The following is a 19,906-nucleotide window of genomic DNA, read 5'->3' as shown; positions in this document are numbered from 1 at the left end:
GGGAACAATAATGGCCTTTTTCCACTCTGCAGGCATTTTACCGGTTTCCCAGATCATGTTGAAAAAACGCAACAAGGCCTCCACGGCTTTCTGGGACAGGTGGGCCAGCATAGTGTAATGTATTTTGTCAGGACCCGGTGCTGTTTTCTTACCCGAACAGATCACTATGTTTATTTCATGGAGCGTTAAAGGGACATTAAACGGTCTGTCTGAACTTCCCGTTGTCGGGAGCTTTTGCTTTTCTGCGGACTGTTTGTGTTTAAGAAATGTTGCGGAATAGTTTGCCGAGCTAGATATAGTGTAGAAGTGTTGGCCTAATATGTCTGCTTGTTCCTGTAGACTTGTTTGCGTGCCTGGAGTTGAGAGTACGGGGATCGTGCAGGAAGCATAGTCGCCCCTAAACTTGTGAACCTGATCCCACATTCTCTTGGATGTTATTGAACTGTTAATCGATGAGATATAGTTTTTCCATGAATTTCGTTCTGCTTGCCTACGGATATACCTCGCCTTTGCTTTCGCTTTTTTGAATGATAACAGATTATCTTGGGTTGGGTACCTTCGGAAAATACCCCACGCTTTGTTTTGCAATTTTTTAGCTTCTGTGCATTCGTTTGTCCACCAGGGTTTTAGTTTTTTTCTTAAGAATCCTGAAGATTTGGGAATAGCCCCTTCCGCCGCAGCAACTATGCAAGTAGTAATCCTCTCATTCGCTTCATCTATGCTTAGGTCATCTAAGATCAGTTTGTCTAGACTAGCTTTTTCGGTGAAGAGAGGCCAATTTGCAAGATGAAGTTTCCAACGGGGTGGTCTAGAAGGTAGGATAGGTAGCTTGGATGTTGGTTTTATGATTGCAGGCATATGGTCACTACCATAGGGATTATCTATAATACTCCAGTGGAAATCACTATAGAGAGACGGAGAGCACAGTGCTAGATCCAGACAGCTCATAGCTCCTGTGCTTGGAGAGCAGTAGGTTGCAGCACCGGTGTTTAAAAGGCATACGTCATTTGCAAGGATAAAATCTTCAAGTGTTTGTCCCCTGGTGTCGTTTGTTTTACTACCCCATAGCGTGTTATGTGCGTTAAAATCACCCGCGATTAAAAAAGGTTGAGGTAGCTGGTTTAAAATTAACTCTAGGTCTTTTACGGTAAAATGTGATTGTGGTGGAATGTATAGCGAACAAATGGTGATGGTTTTGTGCGCTAAAATGGTGACAGCAACAGCTTCTATGTGACTGTTAATGGTAACTTCTCTAGCTGCGATACCTGCCTGCAGAACAATGGCTACACCACCCGAAAGCCGGCTCGCCTGGGTACGGTCGCGCCGTACCACAGTGAAGCCTTTTAAAAAATTTTTATGTTTTTCGCCAAGGTTTGTTTCCTGCAAGCACAAGGCCGCAGGAGAGAAGTTACTTAGCATGTCTTTGATGTCACCTAAGTTGCGTAATAGACCTCTGCAGTTCCAGTGGATAATAAAAGCCATTGTGAAACTGAAAGATAAAAAATTTCATTACGATTGAATAAGATATAAGGTGTTAGGTGACATGGATGTGGAGAAGGCTAATACAAAGGAGCAATAACCCTTAGGGTATCACTTTCTTAAATAGTGTGGTTATTGGGACTTTGTCCCTCTTTGCGCGCTCGAGAGAGCGCTTGTCCTTCGGCGTCAATGACACCGTGGTTTTTGCGTCGACCTCCATCGCTCTCTCAGAGGCGCTGGAGGATCGAGAGGTGGGCGCCGGGACACGTGTCTCGGGCCGTGGAGTTCGATTGAGTTTAGGGCCCAGCGGGACTGGCGTCTGCGGGCCCTTCGAAGAGGATGGAGCAGCACTGGCTGCTGCCACCACGGGGGCAGGAGGGGTCACTGCGGTACCACTGTGCGTGGGCTCGGAGGACTCCCGAGGCCTCTGTGACGCTGCCCCCACCTGCGTCACTTCGGCATAACTTCTTCTAGAAAGATAAGACAGTCGCTTTCTTGCTTCATAGAACGAGATTTTTTCTTTCACAGTTAGTGCAATTACTTCCTTTTCTTTTTTCCAGCAAGGGCAGGACCGCGAGTAGGCTGGATGGTCCCCTTTGCAGTTGACACAGTGTAGAGAAGAAGTGCAATTGTCAGATTGATGGTCATTGGAACTGCATTTAGCACAGGTTGTTTGTCCTCGGCATGCGTGTGAAGCATGTCCAAACCTTTGACACTTGAAACATCGTCGGGGGTTCGGGATATATGGTCTGACATTTACTTTTACGTACCCTGCGTTTAGAGAGGTAGGCATTTCGCTTGTTCCAAAGGTGAGTATGACATGTTTTGTCGGAATTTCTTGATCATTTCTGCGGATGACAATCCTTTGTACTTTGGTCACGTTTTGTTCCTGGAAACCCTCCAGCAGTTCCTCATCGCTCAAACCAAGGAAGTCCTCCTCGGATATCACACCCCTGCTTGTATTTAGAGTTCTGTGGGCTGAAATTGTAACTGTGGCATCGCCAATACTGGTAAGTTCCGAGAGCTTTTGTACTTGGTCTTTGTCATTTAGTTCTAGGAGGAGGTCCCCGCTAGACATTTTTGAGGCTTTGTATGTCGGTCCAATTTTGTCTTTTAGGCACTTGGCCACCAGGAAAGGAGACAGTTTTCTCACGGGTGTGTTGTTCTCACTATGGACTACATGGTACTTGGGGAATGCTGGGGTGTTGCTCCGAAAGGAGAACTGGAATGTTGCTTCGGTGCGGCCTCTTTTCAGAGGCCGATCATAGACGACAGAGGTTTGCGCTGCCATAAGAAGGTGTATGTGTTCGGCAACAGCGCCGACCGCCCACCACGGAGCCCAACGAGGGGACGCGGCAGAGCTTGTACACAAGTCTGCACGACGCCAGTCGTACGCCGCTACTATAACCTAATATGGTGTACCCAAGGTAGGATAGCCACACAAGGTTAACCCTTGCCGCCAGCGAAAAAGGAAGTAAGTGGAAGAGAGTAGAAGACAGGAAAGACCAAAAGTGTGAGAGAGAGACGCAGATTTGAGGAGAGAGAGACAGGAAAAGGCGACTGCCGATTTCCTCCAGGAGGGTCAGTCTGGAGGTGCCGTCTATGTGAAGCAGAGGCCGAAGAGGTGTGTTGCCTCCGCCGGGGGGCCTTAAAGGTCCAATCACCCGGCATTGGCTCAACCCCCAGGATCCCCCTTTCCCCAGACACGGCTAAGCCGCGCACGGCTACACGCGGGAGGGTCCAACCCTCGTGTGCTCGGGTCCGTGGTGTCGCAACACACCAAACGCCTGCTGACGCAGACGCCCCTGCGGGGCTACGTAAGTCGGCGGAGTTGCGATTTACGCACTAAAAGCGGTACTACACTATAACCAAAACAACATTTATAAAGGCTGTGCACAAGCAAAACATGTAGCAAGCAGCCATGTGTGTCCAGGAATCGAAGAATACAACCGGGATGTGCTTTCACTTTCGTTGCTGAGGTGGTTCCTCCGCTTTCCAAGTGCCGTCCAGCCACTGCGAAGCATTCCGTTTGACTCTGCACCAAACCGCAACTTTGGCCACCGACTCCCGATGAGACAGCGCTGGTTAGGCCTAGCTGGCAGGGGTGTCAGAAGCTCGCCCTTGATAAACGTTCGTGTCGATAGACTAATACAAAGAGATCTAGTGCGACATCACGTGCACAGGCTGAACTGATGGCAGCATGCATGAAGTGGAGTTCGTTACCGATCAGCCAGAAACTACTGCAAACGCATATATAGCAAACGTTTTTATGCAACAAAAGTCTTCTCTGTTGCTTAGGCAGCCCCCACACACCCGCTGAGCCAACACACGTCTGCTAAATTTTTTTCTCCGTTTTTCGTTCATTCGTTCGCTCTGCATCTCCTCCTCCTCACCCTCGTCACTCTCCCCTCGGCTGGCGCACCTCATTGAGAAGCGCACTCGCTGCCTTGTTTGTCTGCGGGATTTTCCAGCAACCGCATTATATTCAGTATTTCATCTTGTGTGGCTCTGAGACAGCTGAGATAATAAGGGTTAGACTGTATTGTGTAACCCACTACCCTCTACAATGTATTGGCACTTGAGGGTATGTGAAATAAATAAATATTACTTTCATTCATTTGGCTGTAAAAGGTTGTTACTGAAGGTAAGGAAGTGCAAACTTCCTTTTCATAATTTCACGCTGATTCCACTGCGCTGGTATGTCAGAGTAACATAATGAATTTTAAAGTATTTTCTGATATTTGGGGCGTTTTGGTACAGAGAGCTCCAAAAACTTGTTAGGGTGAGTGTTTGGATCATTTTATGTGAAATATACTAGTACTTGACTAGACCCAGGCAGATGCTTTTAAAGGTAATGACATCACGGCAAGTTGGCATAGGAACACCAAGGCAGTGTTGTTGCCCATCTTTTGTTTTTGCACCTCTTCTGGCTCAGCAAGCTTCCTCTTGCGGTAACAGTGACCGTCTTTCTACTGCTGAAGCACAACATACTACTGCAGCTAAACTTAATACAGTAAGTAGGCTTCAAATAACTCGACTTAAGCTCATTAGATTTTTTGTTAATTTGATAATGACTAAAGGTCTATACAAATGCCCATACATTTCAATGGGTCCAAACTTCAGTTACTTCGATCATGAAATTGCCCTTCACGGAATAATTTGAACTCGACTAGTCAGAACGCACACACCTGACCCCAATTGTAACCCCAATAGCGCCCCCTCCTGTGGCAGCATCTGCCTTAGCTGAGCTTAGGGGACAGTGAATGCGTATAAACGTCATCCCCCACTAAAAACGATTCTAACGCTTTCAGATTTTCCCCCCAAGAAAATCGGTCCATAAGTTGTCTGCGCAGTCCATTCTGGGGCGCGATCTTGTACGCGTTCCAAAATGGAACGGAGGCGTTCCGTTCCATCGAGCCGCACACGATTGGTCAATTTCAACCGCGACGTTCAAATTGACCAATCGTGTGCGGCTCGATGGAACGGAACGCCTCCGTTCCATTTTGGAACACGTACAAGATTGCGCCCCAGATATAAAACCAAAACCGCATTCACAGCTTTTGCAACAGCGTACCGTCGGAGCAAGCTTAGCCAGCGTCATTGCCATTGCCATCACAAGATGGCAACAGAAGTAGTTCTCGCCATGGTACGCCCGTAGCATGATCGTGCCATTTTCTGCCTTTGATTTACATGCTAAATTTGCGGCAATAAGTCACATCACATGTTTTTGTCATTATGAAGAACTGCATGCACCACAGGCGAAACTAGTTCTTCTTTCTGGGGTTTTACATGCCAAAACCAGTTCCGATTATGAGGAACGCCGTAGTGGAGGGCTCCGGATTAATTTTGACCACCTGGGGTTCTTTAACGTGCACTACAACGTAAGCACACGGGCGTTTTTGCATTTCGCCTCGATCGAAATGCGGCTGCTCGGGCCGGGATTCGATCCCGCGACCTTATGCTCAGCGGCGTAACACCTTAGCTGACTGAGCCACCTCGTCGGGTGCGTAACTAGTGAAGAGGTTAGTATAGGCATCGGCCACCATCCAATTTGTGCTTGTTGTGGAGTCATTTAAAAAATGCAGAATTTGCAGACCCTATATATCGGCCTTCTCACCTGTTCCAAAACTTCTGTCTACTAGGCTGTCAGCCACAACAGGCAGCTCTCGGCCAGTTATTGGGTGCCTTGCTCGACGACCGATGAAGTGAGCGTGACGTGGGTCTTCAGGGTGGACGGCCACAGCTGTGTCTGCAAGCATTGTCTCTAGTCGGGTTGTTGCAACCTCGATTTCTGCAATAGCAAAGGAGAGAGGGAGAAAGAGTTTCATTATTACACAGTAGCCTAGCCAGTATCAATGAGTACAAATTAATGCATGAGGAAGGAGACTTCTGTCTTGAGGTAAACATCCTAAAATTGAACTACCGTGGTGCTTTCACAAAGTGTGAAAGATGTGTCTGAAGAACAGAATGAAACCAAATCCTAGGAGGAAAAAATGAAATCGGGAAAAACATTTTATGATAACTCAAAGGGGTGCTCTTTAGTTTTCGAAGCGAGATCAGGATGCCTCAGAATGCGTAATTATGGAGAGAGGTACAAGGAAGAAGAAGCTTGCTGCAGTAAAGCTATCTCTATGATAGAACATGTTTTATTAGAATGTGAAGATATCTGCCCAGCGGTTGGTTTAGGCTCCTCTGGCCTCCTTGAAGCCCTTGGGTTCAGTGATAGCAGGGGGAAAGCAAACATGTCCGTAAGAGATTAGTAAGAGGTGATTAGAAATTTGTTGGCAGAAAAGTAGGGAGATCACAAACAACGAAGGAGTACAAAAACAAAGTTCCCAATAGTGGTTCAGAAAATTTTATGCTGGGAATTCTGTGTTTTTATTTTTAACAGAATTAGGCAGAATAATAGGACGCTATAGCATCCATCTATCCACGTAAAGTCCCTGGAGAAACAAGTTTTCAGGTAGCGGCATTCTTTCACCTAGCCATTGCGAGGTGGGAGCATCGCAGCAGGCAGTGCGCAGCATTGAGCGTAGCAGTAATTCATGATGATTGATGGCGCTAGCGGCCTTAGATGCCTGTTTTAGGATGGCACCATAGTAGCTGGCTGTTGTGACGCGGTGTCTCTTGTTTGCTCGGTGCCTTCCATCGTGTCAATTTCTTTACAACTGCGATGCAACCACAAGACAGAAGCGATAATGGATCAACCTTCTAAACTCCAAACTCATTGCTTTTCAGCTGGGTGTATGGCAGGGTACGTCTCCGTGAGGAAGAAAGGTAGAAGAAAAACAATGCACTACTTGAAGCTTCGTCATATGACATAAGCTCCAATGTGGTGCTTTGTTTCCTTATTTTGTTTTCATGTATCATGTTTGCTGAGCTTTATAAAAGAGCTATGAAACTAAATTCTTAATCCATGATGTTGTGTTTTTGTATCTTGTCCTGGCTACAAGAATAATAAAAGAGTTCATGCACCTTGTAACCAACCAGGGGCCATATTTTTAAACGATAAACTTCAGCGATGCCATCCCCTTAGCCACGCCTCCACCAACGGCACGCATTGATTGGCTGTTTTAGCGAAACCGGAAAATAAATGGTGTCATCTAAGAGTTCCGGTCTATGTCAATTTGACGTCATGGTGTTGTTGAGTGCTCCCGTGAATAAACGAACACGTCTGCGTCGTACTGTGGCCGGTACACTCGAAAACAACACACTCGAGCCATTCTGCTCTTGCCCGGTGTGTTCTCTCATGTGTTGTGAAGCGTTTGAGAGCCTGTGTTGATAGTGCATGCTGACGTCACGGGTAAGCAGCAGGTTGACTTACTGAACATGACTATCGGCGAGGCGATAGTATCGCCGAAGTGGATCGTTTCAGAATATGGCCCCAGTTTTCTTTTATATGTATACAAGCCATACAGAGTTGGACAAGGCTTTCGATAGATTATCCGTCCTGAGAGAACAGGACTAATAATCTGCATTTGCAGATTATCTGCAGAGTCTGTATTCCGAGCAGACGTTCATTACTCAGTGTTACACACACCTTGCGAATTGAGAAGTTAAGGAAGGGCAAATCATTTATTAAATCCAACTTGTGGGTTGATATCGCGGCACAAAGAGGATGAAGTGAATAGCTCTAAGTAAAATGAGTGTCAGTTGACTGAGCATCAGGGAGCAAATATGTCAAAAACATTAAAAATTTGGAAAGCTCGTCTCTTGACAGCGTGAAAGTGGATGTGACAGCATGCTATGTACTTCTTTCGGCTGCTTTTTTTTCTTGGCACTTTATGGGCTCTCTATAGATCATTCAATGTACAAAAAAATCAGCTCTTGGGCTGTCTAAGTAAAGTAGAACCTTGTTGATGCTAACCCATCTTGCACAATTTCCCAGCACCAATGTTTGCAATCGAGAACACAAAAAATGATCCACAGTGGTTACTCTTTTTTTTACCTCTTAATATGCTCCCGGAAAATACAATCTTTCGGCACCAACATTCAGTATATTGTCAAACTGCAATTGTACGACACGTTTTCTGGCCGCTAGATCCCATATGAACAAAAAAATGTGCGAGGCACGCGCGATCAAGAACAGCAGACACCAGTCATGGCAGCTTCCCCGCAGTACTGCCAGCACGCACTCACTTCCCTCTTCCGGCACCAGCAAATCTTCTCGATGGTAGTCGCACTTCACATTCACAACTATCGCCAACAAACCTATTGCGATAAGCATCTTCACCTATCTGTTTTGCAGCAGGTTTGGTGTAGTGCCGTTGGAAGTGTACCGCACTGCATAAAGGTTAACCCAAACGCATCGCCATTCCTTGCTGCAGGCGGTGCAAAGTGAGCGTCATGTTTCACTCTGGCAGCATCATATCCTGGCATAGTCCACGAGCTCGATTTTGTATCAGTTTCCTGCCACCGTCTTAAAACAAATACGCAATAGGAAAACAACAAAGCACGTCTCGGGCTGCTTGTGCCTTAAAATCTTGACACTCACCGGTGCCTTGAGCCGCAATGATTCTTGCAGGGTGGGCACATGAAAAATTCCCACAAAAATGCTCCACGCAAAGAAGCTGTTGACCCAGGTCGAATTCAAGGAACGAAAATGTACACTTGCCGAAACCGCAATATCGACAATGTGTGTCTCGGGCAGCTCGGGCCCCACCCGCTTGGCATGCGTTGATGTCTAATGCTGTAACAATGCGGGCAACGCTTCGCATCAAGTAGATGTTAACTACAGTCGAGTCTACCAAATGTTTTAGTGACTTAAGGTCATACATTTACACAGTTATTATGTTTTTTTCTTGTGTGTGTGTTTTTTCCAAAACGTGTAAACGAGGTTCTACTGTAATCCCAATGCATCTCTTGCATGTTGTACCTGCATTTGTACTTGCCCTGTAAATATTGCTTTATCTTTCTTGTAGAGCTTGATTTATTATTTTGATCTGGTCGTTAAGCACTGCTTTTGAAAGTTACAAGCAAGTGCCTCACAAACACCATAAGTGAAACGGCGATGAGTGCAGCGATGCTACTGGCACATACCATTTCGGAGCAGCTTTTGGAGCAGCCAAAATTGCGTTTCGGAGCAGTAAATTGGAATTTTGGAGTAGAATTAAAGAAAGCAATTGTAAGCGCTCCACATTTTAAAGTCCTCTAAAGTTCGAATACCAGTAATTTTGATAAACCTAATGCCAGCTATAGACGCAAACATTTGCTTTCATAGGTCGCTTATTTGCTTGGCATACAATTTTTGCGAAGTAAAGCAGGCAAACAAAAATATTTTTTTTATTTGACGAATTATGGTACACATGTTTTAATTCAGACCATGAGTGATCAATTCTAAGACAACTTTATTTTGTTTGATTCTTCAAGAACACTTCCATTCCGAAATAGGCCTACCATATTTACTCGATTGTAACGCGCCCTCGATTGTAACGCGCACCCGTTTTCCGTGACCAAAAGAGAGGGAAAAAAAATCCTTTACAGTACCGCGCATCTCATGCTTTCATACAGAAATACAACTATCGCTCAAGATTTACTCCCAATACACTAAAGTTGCGATTAACAAAAAAGTTCCAGTTTCACCCGAAAGGCGAAGCATTGATTGCGACAGGAAATTAGCAGACAGCTATTACGAAGTAAGAACAGTAGTTTTATCGGCCGTATAAACTTGTGAACATTCACTGTTTAACTAAATTGGTAGACTAATGCCTAAGCACATGTACTACAGCACATGGTCGAAGCTACGGGAGCTAGGCTCGAAGTGCGTAGGAGGCGGCCATATTGAAATGCCAATGGGGATATGGTAGCACAAATTTAGGGTCGTACTCGATTCTAACGCGCAGGCAATTTTTGGACCCGTTTTATCGGAAAAAAGTGCGCGTTAGATTCGAGTAAATACGGTAATCAAATTTTACACTCACTAAGAATTTTGCATTCATAGGCGGAAGTCTATACACAGGCCCTCTCCCCATAGGCGTCCGGAAGGGGGGAGGGGGGCAAGGGGGCGCGCGGCTGCCCTCCCTCCCCACTGGAAATTCGGCCAACTTTTTTTTCATGCACTAGCAAAACCACACAGCTTGATTAACCCATTCACGTCTTGCATATCCGTATAAAACGCCGTTCAGGATTGCGAGCCAACTTTGCACGTTACACACTATGACTAATCTTGCCGGTCAGGTCACGGCAGTGAAAGAAAGACTACCTGTGGTGGCTTGAAGATAGCAAACAATTCTGAGAGAAAAGTTTCACGTTATATTTTAAAGCAAAGCTTTCTTTGCCTTTGACTTTCTGCTGCTGTTCACTTGCACGCCGCGTCGGGGGGTGGTTCAGAGTGTGTATATACATGGCAGCAGCGTGGCAGAGAGGATAGGCAACGTGAGAAACTTGTTTGGACCTTTCCATCGTGTAGCATGTGTACAATGTCCTCTGGCGATCCCTGGGTGTTGCCACATTATCCGCTAAACAGCTGTAATTATCTGTGACCCCTCACATAAGCATTGCAGAAACTGCAGCACTTACCTTTCTACTAACGTGCAAGTCCAGAGGAGACGTACATAGAACTGTAGATAGGAGGGAGGGAGAGGAGGCAGAGAATGGGTAGAACCGACGAAGTCGCGAAACGAGTGAATAACGGCCTTGCCACTCTTGCTGTTTCTATACAGAGGGAAAATATGACATTAGACGGCAAGGAAACAGCGGTTACGAGCAAACTGAAGTTACGCTAATGTACGTTTCCACTATTTCTGAAAAATAAACACCATGCAGATTTGTCAAGCGGACAACTGATGCAGGGCGTGCAGAGGCAAAGCCACGCATTAAGGCATCGTAGTGTCGTCTAGACACTACGAAAGCGGGCGCACGTCAAATCAACAGTTCTGTGTCCGCTACAGTAGCTTTTCAACTATGCATTGCTCGAGGTCGCGGGTTCGATCCCAACCGCGGCAGTCGTATTTCGACGGTGGTGAAATACAAAACCACTCGTGCAATTAGATTAAGGTGCACGTTAAAGAACCCCAGGGAGTCAAAATTAATCTGGATACCGCCACTACAGCATGCCTGATAATCCAATTGTGGTTTTGGCAAGTACAGCCCCATAATTCAATTAAAGTTTAAAGCAGGAGACACACGGTACGATTCGGCGTCCGATCCGATGTGCAGCACCGCATGCTCCGGCATGCGGCATATGACTATTCGGGGCACACGGGACGGGCATCCGAGCGAGCCTCGGCGCCTAAGCTCCGCCGAGATCTTGCGCCCCAGCTTGTACGCTCGGAAGACTTCGTATCCTCATCGAGAAATACAAAATAAGCAACTTTGCGCAATGCAGCTTCGCTTTACGCGAACACTGTCACTAAAATTACGTCTTTGCGAGCGACAGAACACTTTGCAGCGGTGTGTTCTCCACTGGCGGCTCCACCGACAGCCAGCGACAGGGCCGGCAGGCCTAGCTCGGCGGACGCCACGGCCGGCGGCTCTTGCGATCCAGTCCGAGCTCGTCGAAGTGCACTTATTTTTGCCAACATGATTAACACTGTACACACAGGTTACCCATAATTAAATACAATTGGATTACTCGACGCCGTCGATGCAAAGGGTAAGCGTGCAAGCTAAGTGAGTAGCCTCGCTCAGACAGTCGGTGTGTGCTGTCTACCTGCGAAATGCTGTTGCATCGCGGCTCCCGGCCTTCGCAAGTAGCCGAGTGCTAGTACTAGGCGCTACTTTGCAGAACAGGCACAGGTTCGCGATGATTTTACCGAACTGGTAACTATTTCGGGTCAGAAACGAATTGTAGCAATGCTGTTGCAGCCGGCATCAAAAAAAAAAAAAGAGGCGACGAGAGACCGACCCGCCACGTCACCGACGCGTCAGAGAACGTCACATGCCACGCGCGCTGTCATTGGCTGCTGCCAAACGACAGTGCGATTGTCGGATGCATCGGACGGTGAAAATCTGTCCAGTTTGTCGTACGCCGGGCATCCGATCCGGCGCTTCGGCACGGCAAAACACCTCGGTTCCGGCTGCCGTTCTGGCGCGTCGGATGCTAGATCGGACACCGAATCGGACCGTGTGTCTCCTGCTTAACACTTCGGCCACGATGGTATGAGCCGTGCGAGGCAATGACAATGCAAACTTTCGGGGAAGTTATGAACAATGGCGCACAACAACGTCACAAGCAAGCACGTCTTGTTTCGTGTTCTGTGTACTACGCAGACAAACAACAGTGGTGCATGCAAGGGAGCGTTTAACATCAACTCACCTCTCTCGTATTGCACTAAACACTGAATAACTTAAACATTCGCCATCAACATCATCGCTATATATTGTTAATCAAAGCAAACGGCAAAGAAAGCTTCGCTTCCATCAATTTCCACAGTGCGTGCGATCCGCGAATTTTTCTGAACTCAAGGAGATTTATGCAGTCTTATGACGAAAACTTCAGTTTTCACATAAATTGCTGGCTACATCTAGGAAGAAATCTTGACCGCTCCATTTAGTAGGGAGAGTGTAAAACACCCTTCCGTCGCGCACATCTCCTTTAAGACTCTCCTTGCCGAAATGTCGCGAGGGGAGAGTATGATCGGCCGGGTCAACACGTCAGCACCACACGTTGAAGTCTGTGATGAAGTTCTGTGACTCAAAAATTCCTTGATTCAAAGAACCCATTTGTGCACCATTTACATACAGGCGCGAGCTGTGGGAAGCTCCATCCATCAACACGTGGCAGGTCTGCACATTCCTTTTATGTACACCCACGTGTCAGTGCGGCCAGCTGTGCAAAGTAGAATCGTAACACGCATTTCCTTGAAAGTAAGCGCCTGCACGTATGCGTGTCTCCTCTGTGTGCTTGTGTGATTGGGTGTTTTTAAGTGCCCGGCTGACAACACAGCTGGAAACGACCAGGACAGCAGATGAGAAAGCGATGAACGGCAAGCAGGGCCGGTATTTTGTAGCGATGCCTTTCCGGTAATAATGCCTTTTCGCGCTTATCGTGCTTTGTAGTCACTTATCGCGCTTTGTAGTGGTCAGAGCGACGATCCGCTCGCGGTATCAACAAAATCAGCCGGCCGTGAGCGGTGGATGATAAGACTAGTATAGAATGAGTCATAAGGCATCGCTACAAAATCGCGGCCCAGGATGCATGCGGTTGCACAACAGTGCGGGTGCGCAAGCGAGATGTATGAAGTTGTGAGCGTGTATTTTAGCCTGTAAGTAAGTTTCGCTTGTAAATATAGCCCATTTGTGTTTTCAACGTGTGCCTTTAATTGTCCTTCCAATCAATGTGCGTATATTTTCTAACGCTATCAACCACGAGGAACTCCTTAATCAGCGTTGCCTTGCGCGGTCCCAAATGATGGACATCCGATGCTTCTTCAAGGGTCAGCGGGTGTCTGACGGAGTGTTATCCAGCTGCCCGGCCGAATATTCTGGTGTGCGATTGCATTGCAGCATTTGACCAGAGTGATGCAAACTTTCATCAGCGAACAGTAGCTGAGGTTGTTCGCTCCATGGAAGGGACTCGACCAACAGTGAGCTCCCATGATGTAGTAAGCACGGTGTAAGAATATTTAGGTGTTGACACCGCGCGCGAGCGTCCATAGTATGTTGGGTAACTCCCAAGCGCACCGAGTATCTCTGCTGCAAGCAGATAGATGGCGCCACGGTCAGCGGTCCCAGCTTAGCAGTGGGCTTGACATTTCTCTGCCTCCCCTAAATTTTCGTTCATAGTGGAGTAAGTAAAACTCAAAGCGCAAATGAAACTCGTTATTTCAGATTAAAGTGATCAGTGTACGAGGCTTAATGCTTCGCTAACATGAAAGTATCTTGTGCAGGGCGTGAATGATGTGAACACAGATCGATCGGGCAGCAATCAAAGCCCACTGAAGTTACGCTCGCACGCACAATTTGTTTCGTCCGGTCTAGCCGTTCATCTAAGCATAAAAAAATAAAAGCGTTTGCCCACGTGCTACCCCTCGATCAAAAGAAAATAGTGACTGCATCGAAAAATGTTGGTTTTTATGCTTATCGCTGCTTCCATTCCCACTCAGAAAACCGTTCAAGCATCGTTGCGTGAATTCAGTGTGGCCTCGATATATATTAAGAAATGAAACGGCGCAAGCTTGTGATATGCAACGCACTAGAGAAAAGTGGCTGTTCATGGCTAGAACTTATGATGAGAATGCACCATAGCTATGTCAAAACTCTTTCAAATGGGAATTTATTCAGCGGGACGAAGGCAGGGGTCTTATCTTGGATTACAGCATCACTGATACCGTTTCCTGGTGAAAACCTGAACAAATGCCTTTTTTATTCCAATTTCATTTAATGTAGACCGTGTACAGTCGACGTCCGATTTCCCGGACGCCCGAAATTCCGGACATGCCTGATTTCCCGGACTCATCTGTGGCACCGTCAAGTTCCCCATAGAGTCAATGTATTAAAAAGTCCGAAATTCCGGACGCTTATAGCCTTCGCCATCCGATTTCCCGGACTTTTTACTGTTAACCGCCGACCCAAAGTCACCACCGACGCCGCCATTTTGGTTGTTTTCATATCCTCGAATCCACCATACTCGCATCGCAGGTGTGGCCAGCAGCACCGCCGCACCGCGCCGCGGCTGCCGTAACCTCGAAACCGCACGTGTCAATACGTTGCCAGCCGTAGCTTAGCCAAGCCAAACCTCACTGTGTTCGTTCACGTGTTTTTTGTCAGCTCTGCCAGCTCTGCGGTCGTGTCTGCGGTTGATCGTTTGCTGCTGCGCGCTATCTTCAGTGATCACGTTTCCCGACCTTCAGCATCCACCGAGTTCCTAGCTGTTTCGTGCTGCGCTTTTCGTCGAGCGGATTCGCCGTTTACAGTGATGGCACCGACTGCTCCTTCGTCTTCGTCCGCGAACGAGCTCGGAGTTGACGCAAGCACTGATGACACTGTCATCGGTGTACAGCGGCAACATGACGTTGACTGAAATTGAGGCAGACATGATCGCGGGCAAGCGGACCGTGCAAAAGAAAATAAGCGACTTCTTTGCGCCCAAGTGCTGACCTATGAGGTAGCGCCGGCCACGTCGTACTTTTTTTTTTTTTATAAACGGCTCTTTTCAGAGCCACCTAAACGATGCATTGGCTGAATAGCAATGGGAATTTTGTACTCCGGCCGTGGACCCTCTTCGTCAGCGAAAAATACCTACCAAAAAGGTGCGTTTTCACGTGCATTCATTTTTCCGGACTGCCCGATTTTCCGGACGTTTTCGCGGTCCCTTGAGGGTCCGGGAAATCGGACGTCGACTGTATATTATTTCTTTGGCTTTCGTTCATTGAGGACTGAGTGACTCGTGCAGAATCCAAAAAAAGAGGTGATTTTATTTTTTCTTAAATTGTATATGAGATGTGCCAATGTAAGCATATTTTACAATGCATGCCTGTCCACAAATACACTTACAACCACCATGCAATAATGTCATAGCCTTTTTTAATTTGCAAAGACACAAGAAAAAAATTGCGCATGAAGCAGCTCGATAATTTTAATACGAGACAACCATCCCAGACGCGTACGCTCTCATCCACTCCCACAATGTAAAAATGTTGAATAAAAACATCCAAGTGTGTAATATACACCACACATGCATTGTAAATAATTCAGTAGCTATAATGGAACAAATATGAATATCAAGCACACATTTGCACAGACAACAGCAGTATTATAGTGTCCTAACTATCATTCACCAATATTTAAAAATATGCAAATGTCGCATAGCTGGACAGAACCAAGGTACTGTTGTTTGCCGTTCCTTGGACAATTTTTTACATTCTGCCTAATTATACAATTAGTCTTAATTAATTATTCAACTTCTCAAATACTATAATTAAATGAAAAGTGTCAATGAGATAATTGTCGAACAACATGAAAAACTTCTGATACAGCTTTCTGTTGCTCAATACGTGATACATAAAAGTGTTTTTCAGAGCGTGAAAGCAGTCTGCGAATACACGCAAAGTGCCTCAAGCGGCCAGTCATGTGGCAATTTTGCGTGTGTTCGCGCTTCTTTCACGCTCACAAAAGACTTTTATGTAGCACGTATTGAGCAACAGAAAGCTGTATCGGGAGCTTTTCATGTCTACAATTTTCTAATTGACACCTTTTATATAATTGTAGTATTTGAAAAGTTCATTATTCAATTATGAATATAATTATGTAATTAGGCAGAATGCAAAAAATCTGAGTATCTTCAAGCAACGGCAAACAACATTAGCTTGGTTCTGTTCAGCTACGTGACATTTGCGTATTTTTAAATCTTGGTACATGATAGTTGGGACCCCTTGTATATATCTAATACATGCAGCAAAATTTGCATGAACTGCTGTGGCACACAGCAGTTTCTCACACAGCGATTTTGCTGGCACGTAGGAGGTTCTCTCTTCCGGAGTGGCTTTCGAGGTTTATTGGAACGAGTGAGGTACTTTGGACAGTTCGTAAATAAGGTGGGAACTGCATTTGCAGACAGAACAGGGCTCTTTGGTGCGTCAAGTAGCATCCTTTCATCGAGCTCCGCATAATATGCCGTCAATATCATATCCTCTAAAAAATGCATGGCGGCCGTTAGGCATTAGAGTTCAGTCTGGAATCGGAATTGCATGGCGCCAATGCTCTAGACCATGGGTTCTCAAAGTGGGTTCCGCGGAACCTACGGGTTCCGCAGGCCCCTGCTCGGGGTTCCGCGAGCCACTGATAAATTTTCCCTGGTCCCGCTCTCGACAAGTGTCTAAAACGGCGAACACGAGGTGCACTTGATCCAAAGGACCACCATTACCCATGCCCGAGTGTCAAAAAGCACATCACAGTGCGTAACAGCAACGCGCGAATTGCGCAATAAATACGCAAGCCGCTTGTAGCCACCCAACCTCTCGGAACGGGCAGCGAGCCTAAGCTTTCACACTTGAATCTCGGAGGCCGCAACTTACCACCATGCGCCTTTCTCCTATTTGTAGATAGGGTAGGTGCCGATAGCGTGTGCATTGGCCTATACGTTGGAGGAAAAATTAAAAAAAAAAAAAAATGCGGAGCACCGCAAATGCGCGCCGCAGAAGAGCAAGAACGGCGTAGCGTCCAACCGAAACGAAGCGGCGCAGTCCGCATCGCCGTGGCCCTCAGCGGCAATCGTACGCGGCACGTGACTACAGCAACGCCGAAGCGCTTCGTGCTTAATTGTGCCTTTAAAGCCTTTATTCTTGCGTTTATCGCCGCGCGTAACGCCGCTTTGGCGGCTAGCCGCGTGTCTCCGTAAGTGCGTAGTCGCTATCTCTGATCGCGTCGATAACCACCGCAGTTTCGTCTGCAGCGGTTGCGGCAAATAGTAGTTTCTTTTTCACTCGATGCGCGCGTCGGCTGCGTGCCTTCACAACTGCGTAGTCGCCTCCCATGGCAGCGTCGATAGCGACCGCAGTTACGTCCGCACTTCTTGCAGTGAAAGGTAGTTTCGTTTTGACTTGGTGCGTGTGTCAGCCGCCTGCCTTCTGAACCGTAAAGTGGCCGTCCATGATCGCGTCAATAGCGGCCGCGGTTTCGTCCACACTTCTTGCAGCGAACGGTAGTTTCGTTTTGACTTGGTGCGTGCGTCAGCCGCCTGCCTTCTGAACCGCAAGGTCGCCGTCCATGATCGCGTCGATAGCGGCCGTGGTTTCGTCGACAGCCGTTGCGGCAAGCAGTAGTTTAGCTTTTACTCAGTGCCAAGCTGTCGAAGATAAAAAGCACCGGCTACATCGCGATGGACGGACAATTTGTTGGCGAGCAGCTGAGTGGCGAAAAAATAATCGGGATGTGCGCCCGTTGGTGCAAAGCGCGTCTCGGATGAAAACGCGCGCCGCGAAGGATGTCGCGAGGCCTTCGCCGCTGCTAGCGCCAATCAGTCATGAGATGAAGAGAATTTCAGCTTCCGCACTGGTCTTGTGCTAAATAGAAACAAGATTTGACGATTCATTGAGTAAACAAAAGCTTGTTGACGTAGTGCAGCATTTGTTTGTTTTCTTGATACCCTCGATTCGGTTAAATCGGGGGGGGTTCCTTGGCACTTTATGAAGCTTAGCAGGGTTTCCTGGGATGAACGTACTTGAGAACCCTTGCTCTAGACAAGGGGTTCTCAAGCACGTACGTTCCAGAGAACCCTGCTAAGCTTCATGAAGTGCCAAGGAACCCCCCCCCCATCAAATTAATTGAATTAAAATGTCCTAATTACCCAAATATCGAATTATCAAGGGTCTATCAAGAAAACTAACAAATGCTTACTAAGTCAACACGCTTTTATTTACTGAATGAATCGGCAAATTGTGTTTCTATTTTGCAAAAATAGCAGTGCGGAAGCTGAATTCTCGTTATCTTATGAATTAGCACTAGCAGCGGGGAAGGCCTTGTGACGCCTTCGCAGCGTGGCCGCGGCGCGCATCTTCATCTGAGACGCGCTTTTTACTACCGCGCGCACATCCCGATAATTTTTTCACCAGTGAGCTGGACGCCAACAAATTGTCTGTCCATGGTGATGTAGCCGGTGCTCTTCATCTTAGAAAGCTTTGCACTGAGTCAAGGCGAAACTACTGCTTGCCGCAACCACTGCGAATTAAAACGCGGCCGATATCGACACGATCATGGACGGCAACCTTGCGGTTCACAAGGCAGGTGGCTGACGCACGCACCAAGTCAAAACGAAACTACCGTTCGCTGCAACAAGTGCGGACGAAACCGCGGTCGCTATCGACGTGATCATGGATGGCGACTACGCACTTATGAAGGCACACGGCTAGCCGCCAATGCGGTGTTACACGCAGCGAGCTAAACATGATACCCGCATTGCGCCGTCTGCAGCAGAAAACGGCGGCGCGTTTGGATTACCGCCTACTAAAAGCGTGCAGTACGCTACCAATGGCACCACGCACCACATGTAAAACAGATAGTTGAAGATGCTTATCGCAATAGGTTTGGCAGCGATAGCTGTGAATGCGACAAGCGACGACCCTCGTGGAGATTTACTGGTACCAGAATAAGAAACTGTGTGCACCGGCTTTTTAACATGAGATAGGTGGCTCTATAGTGTTCTCGATTGCGCACTCCTTGTGCCTTTTCTTGTTCAGATGGGGTATAGCGGGCGGAAAACGTACATAATCACAGTATGCAACAGGGAATGGCGGCCCGGTTATCGCCTATTAAAAGCGTGCACTACGCTTCCGACGGCACCACACGCTGTGAAACAGATAGGCGAAGATGCTTATCGCAATAGGATTGGCGGAGATAGCTGTGAATGTGGCGTGCGACAACCCCGGAAAAGATTTGTGGGGACCGAAATGAAAAACTGAGTGTGCGATAGCGTTCTTACGCGAGACAAGCGGGTGAGTATTGCGGTGAAGCTGCCACGGCCGGCAGCTATATACTGTTCTAGATTAAACACACCTCGCGCATTTTCTTGTTTACATGGGATCTAGCGGCCGGAAAACGTATTATACCATCACTGTTTGGCGACGTACTGAATGTTGGTGCCAAAAAACCATGTTTTCCGAGAATGTATGAACCGGTAAAAAATTGGCATAACTCCATTGGGCCATTTTTTGTATTCTCAATTGCGAACGTTGACGCCAGGAAAACGTACGCAACGGGAACGTATCAACAAGCTTCAACTGTACCTCGTGGAACCAAATCCAAACAATTAGGTTGCATTTTTGTGTGGACGACCAGTTACGTAAACACGAGTTGACGAAGCATTTTCATCGGTTTTCACCGCGGCCTCAGACGGCCTGGATATACAGTGAAATTTCGATACAACAAAATTCAGGGGACTGAGGGCAAATTGTTTGTTATTCTGAATAGTCATTATAGTGAAAACCATAAAATTAACCATTCCACCCATCAACCCATCAGTTGATAAGTTGTCACCATATGAGCTGTCCAC

General features: G+C 47.0%; 1 protein-coding gene across 3 annotated transcripts in view; it reads right to left on the bottom strand.

Moving 5' to 3' along the window:
• LOC119437625 (valine--tRNA ligase, mitochondrial-like) overlaps positions 1 to 19,906 on the bottom strand; it is a 201,138-nt gene that overhangs the window by 130,966 nt on the left and 50,266 nt on the right. For all 3 annotated transcript variants that reach the window (XM_037704619.2, XM_049660745.1, XM_049660746.1), the window contains one exon: positions 5,597 to 5,770. In XM_037704619.2, the coding sequence (XP_037560547.1) occupies positions 5,597 to 5,770 (174 nt within the window). The remainder of the gene's footprint in view (positions 1 to 5,596; positions 5,771 to 19,906) is intronic.

The sequence above is a fragment of the Dermacentor silvarum genome, chromosome 1 (genome assembly GCF_013339745.2).
Source record: "Dermacentor silvarum isolate Dsil-2018 chromosome 1, BIME_Dsil_1.4, whole genome shotgun sequence".
Taxonomy (NCBI): domain Eukaryota; kingdom Metazoa; phylum Arthropoda; class Arachnida; order Ixodida; family Ixodidae; genus Dermacentor; species Dermacentor silvarum.
Note: the sequence above shows the minus strand (reverse complement) of the source record. Positions and strands in the feature narration are given on the sequence as shown.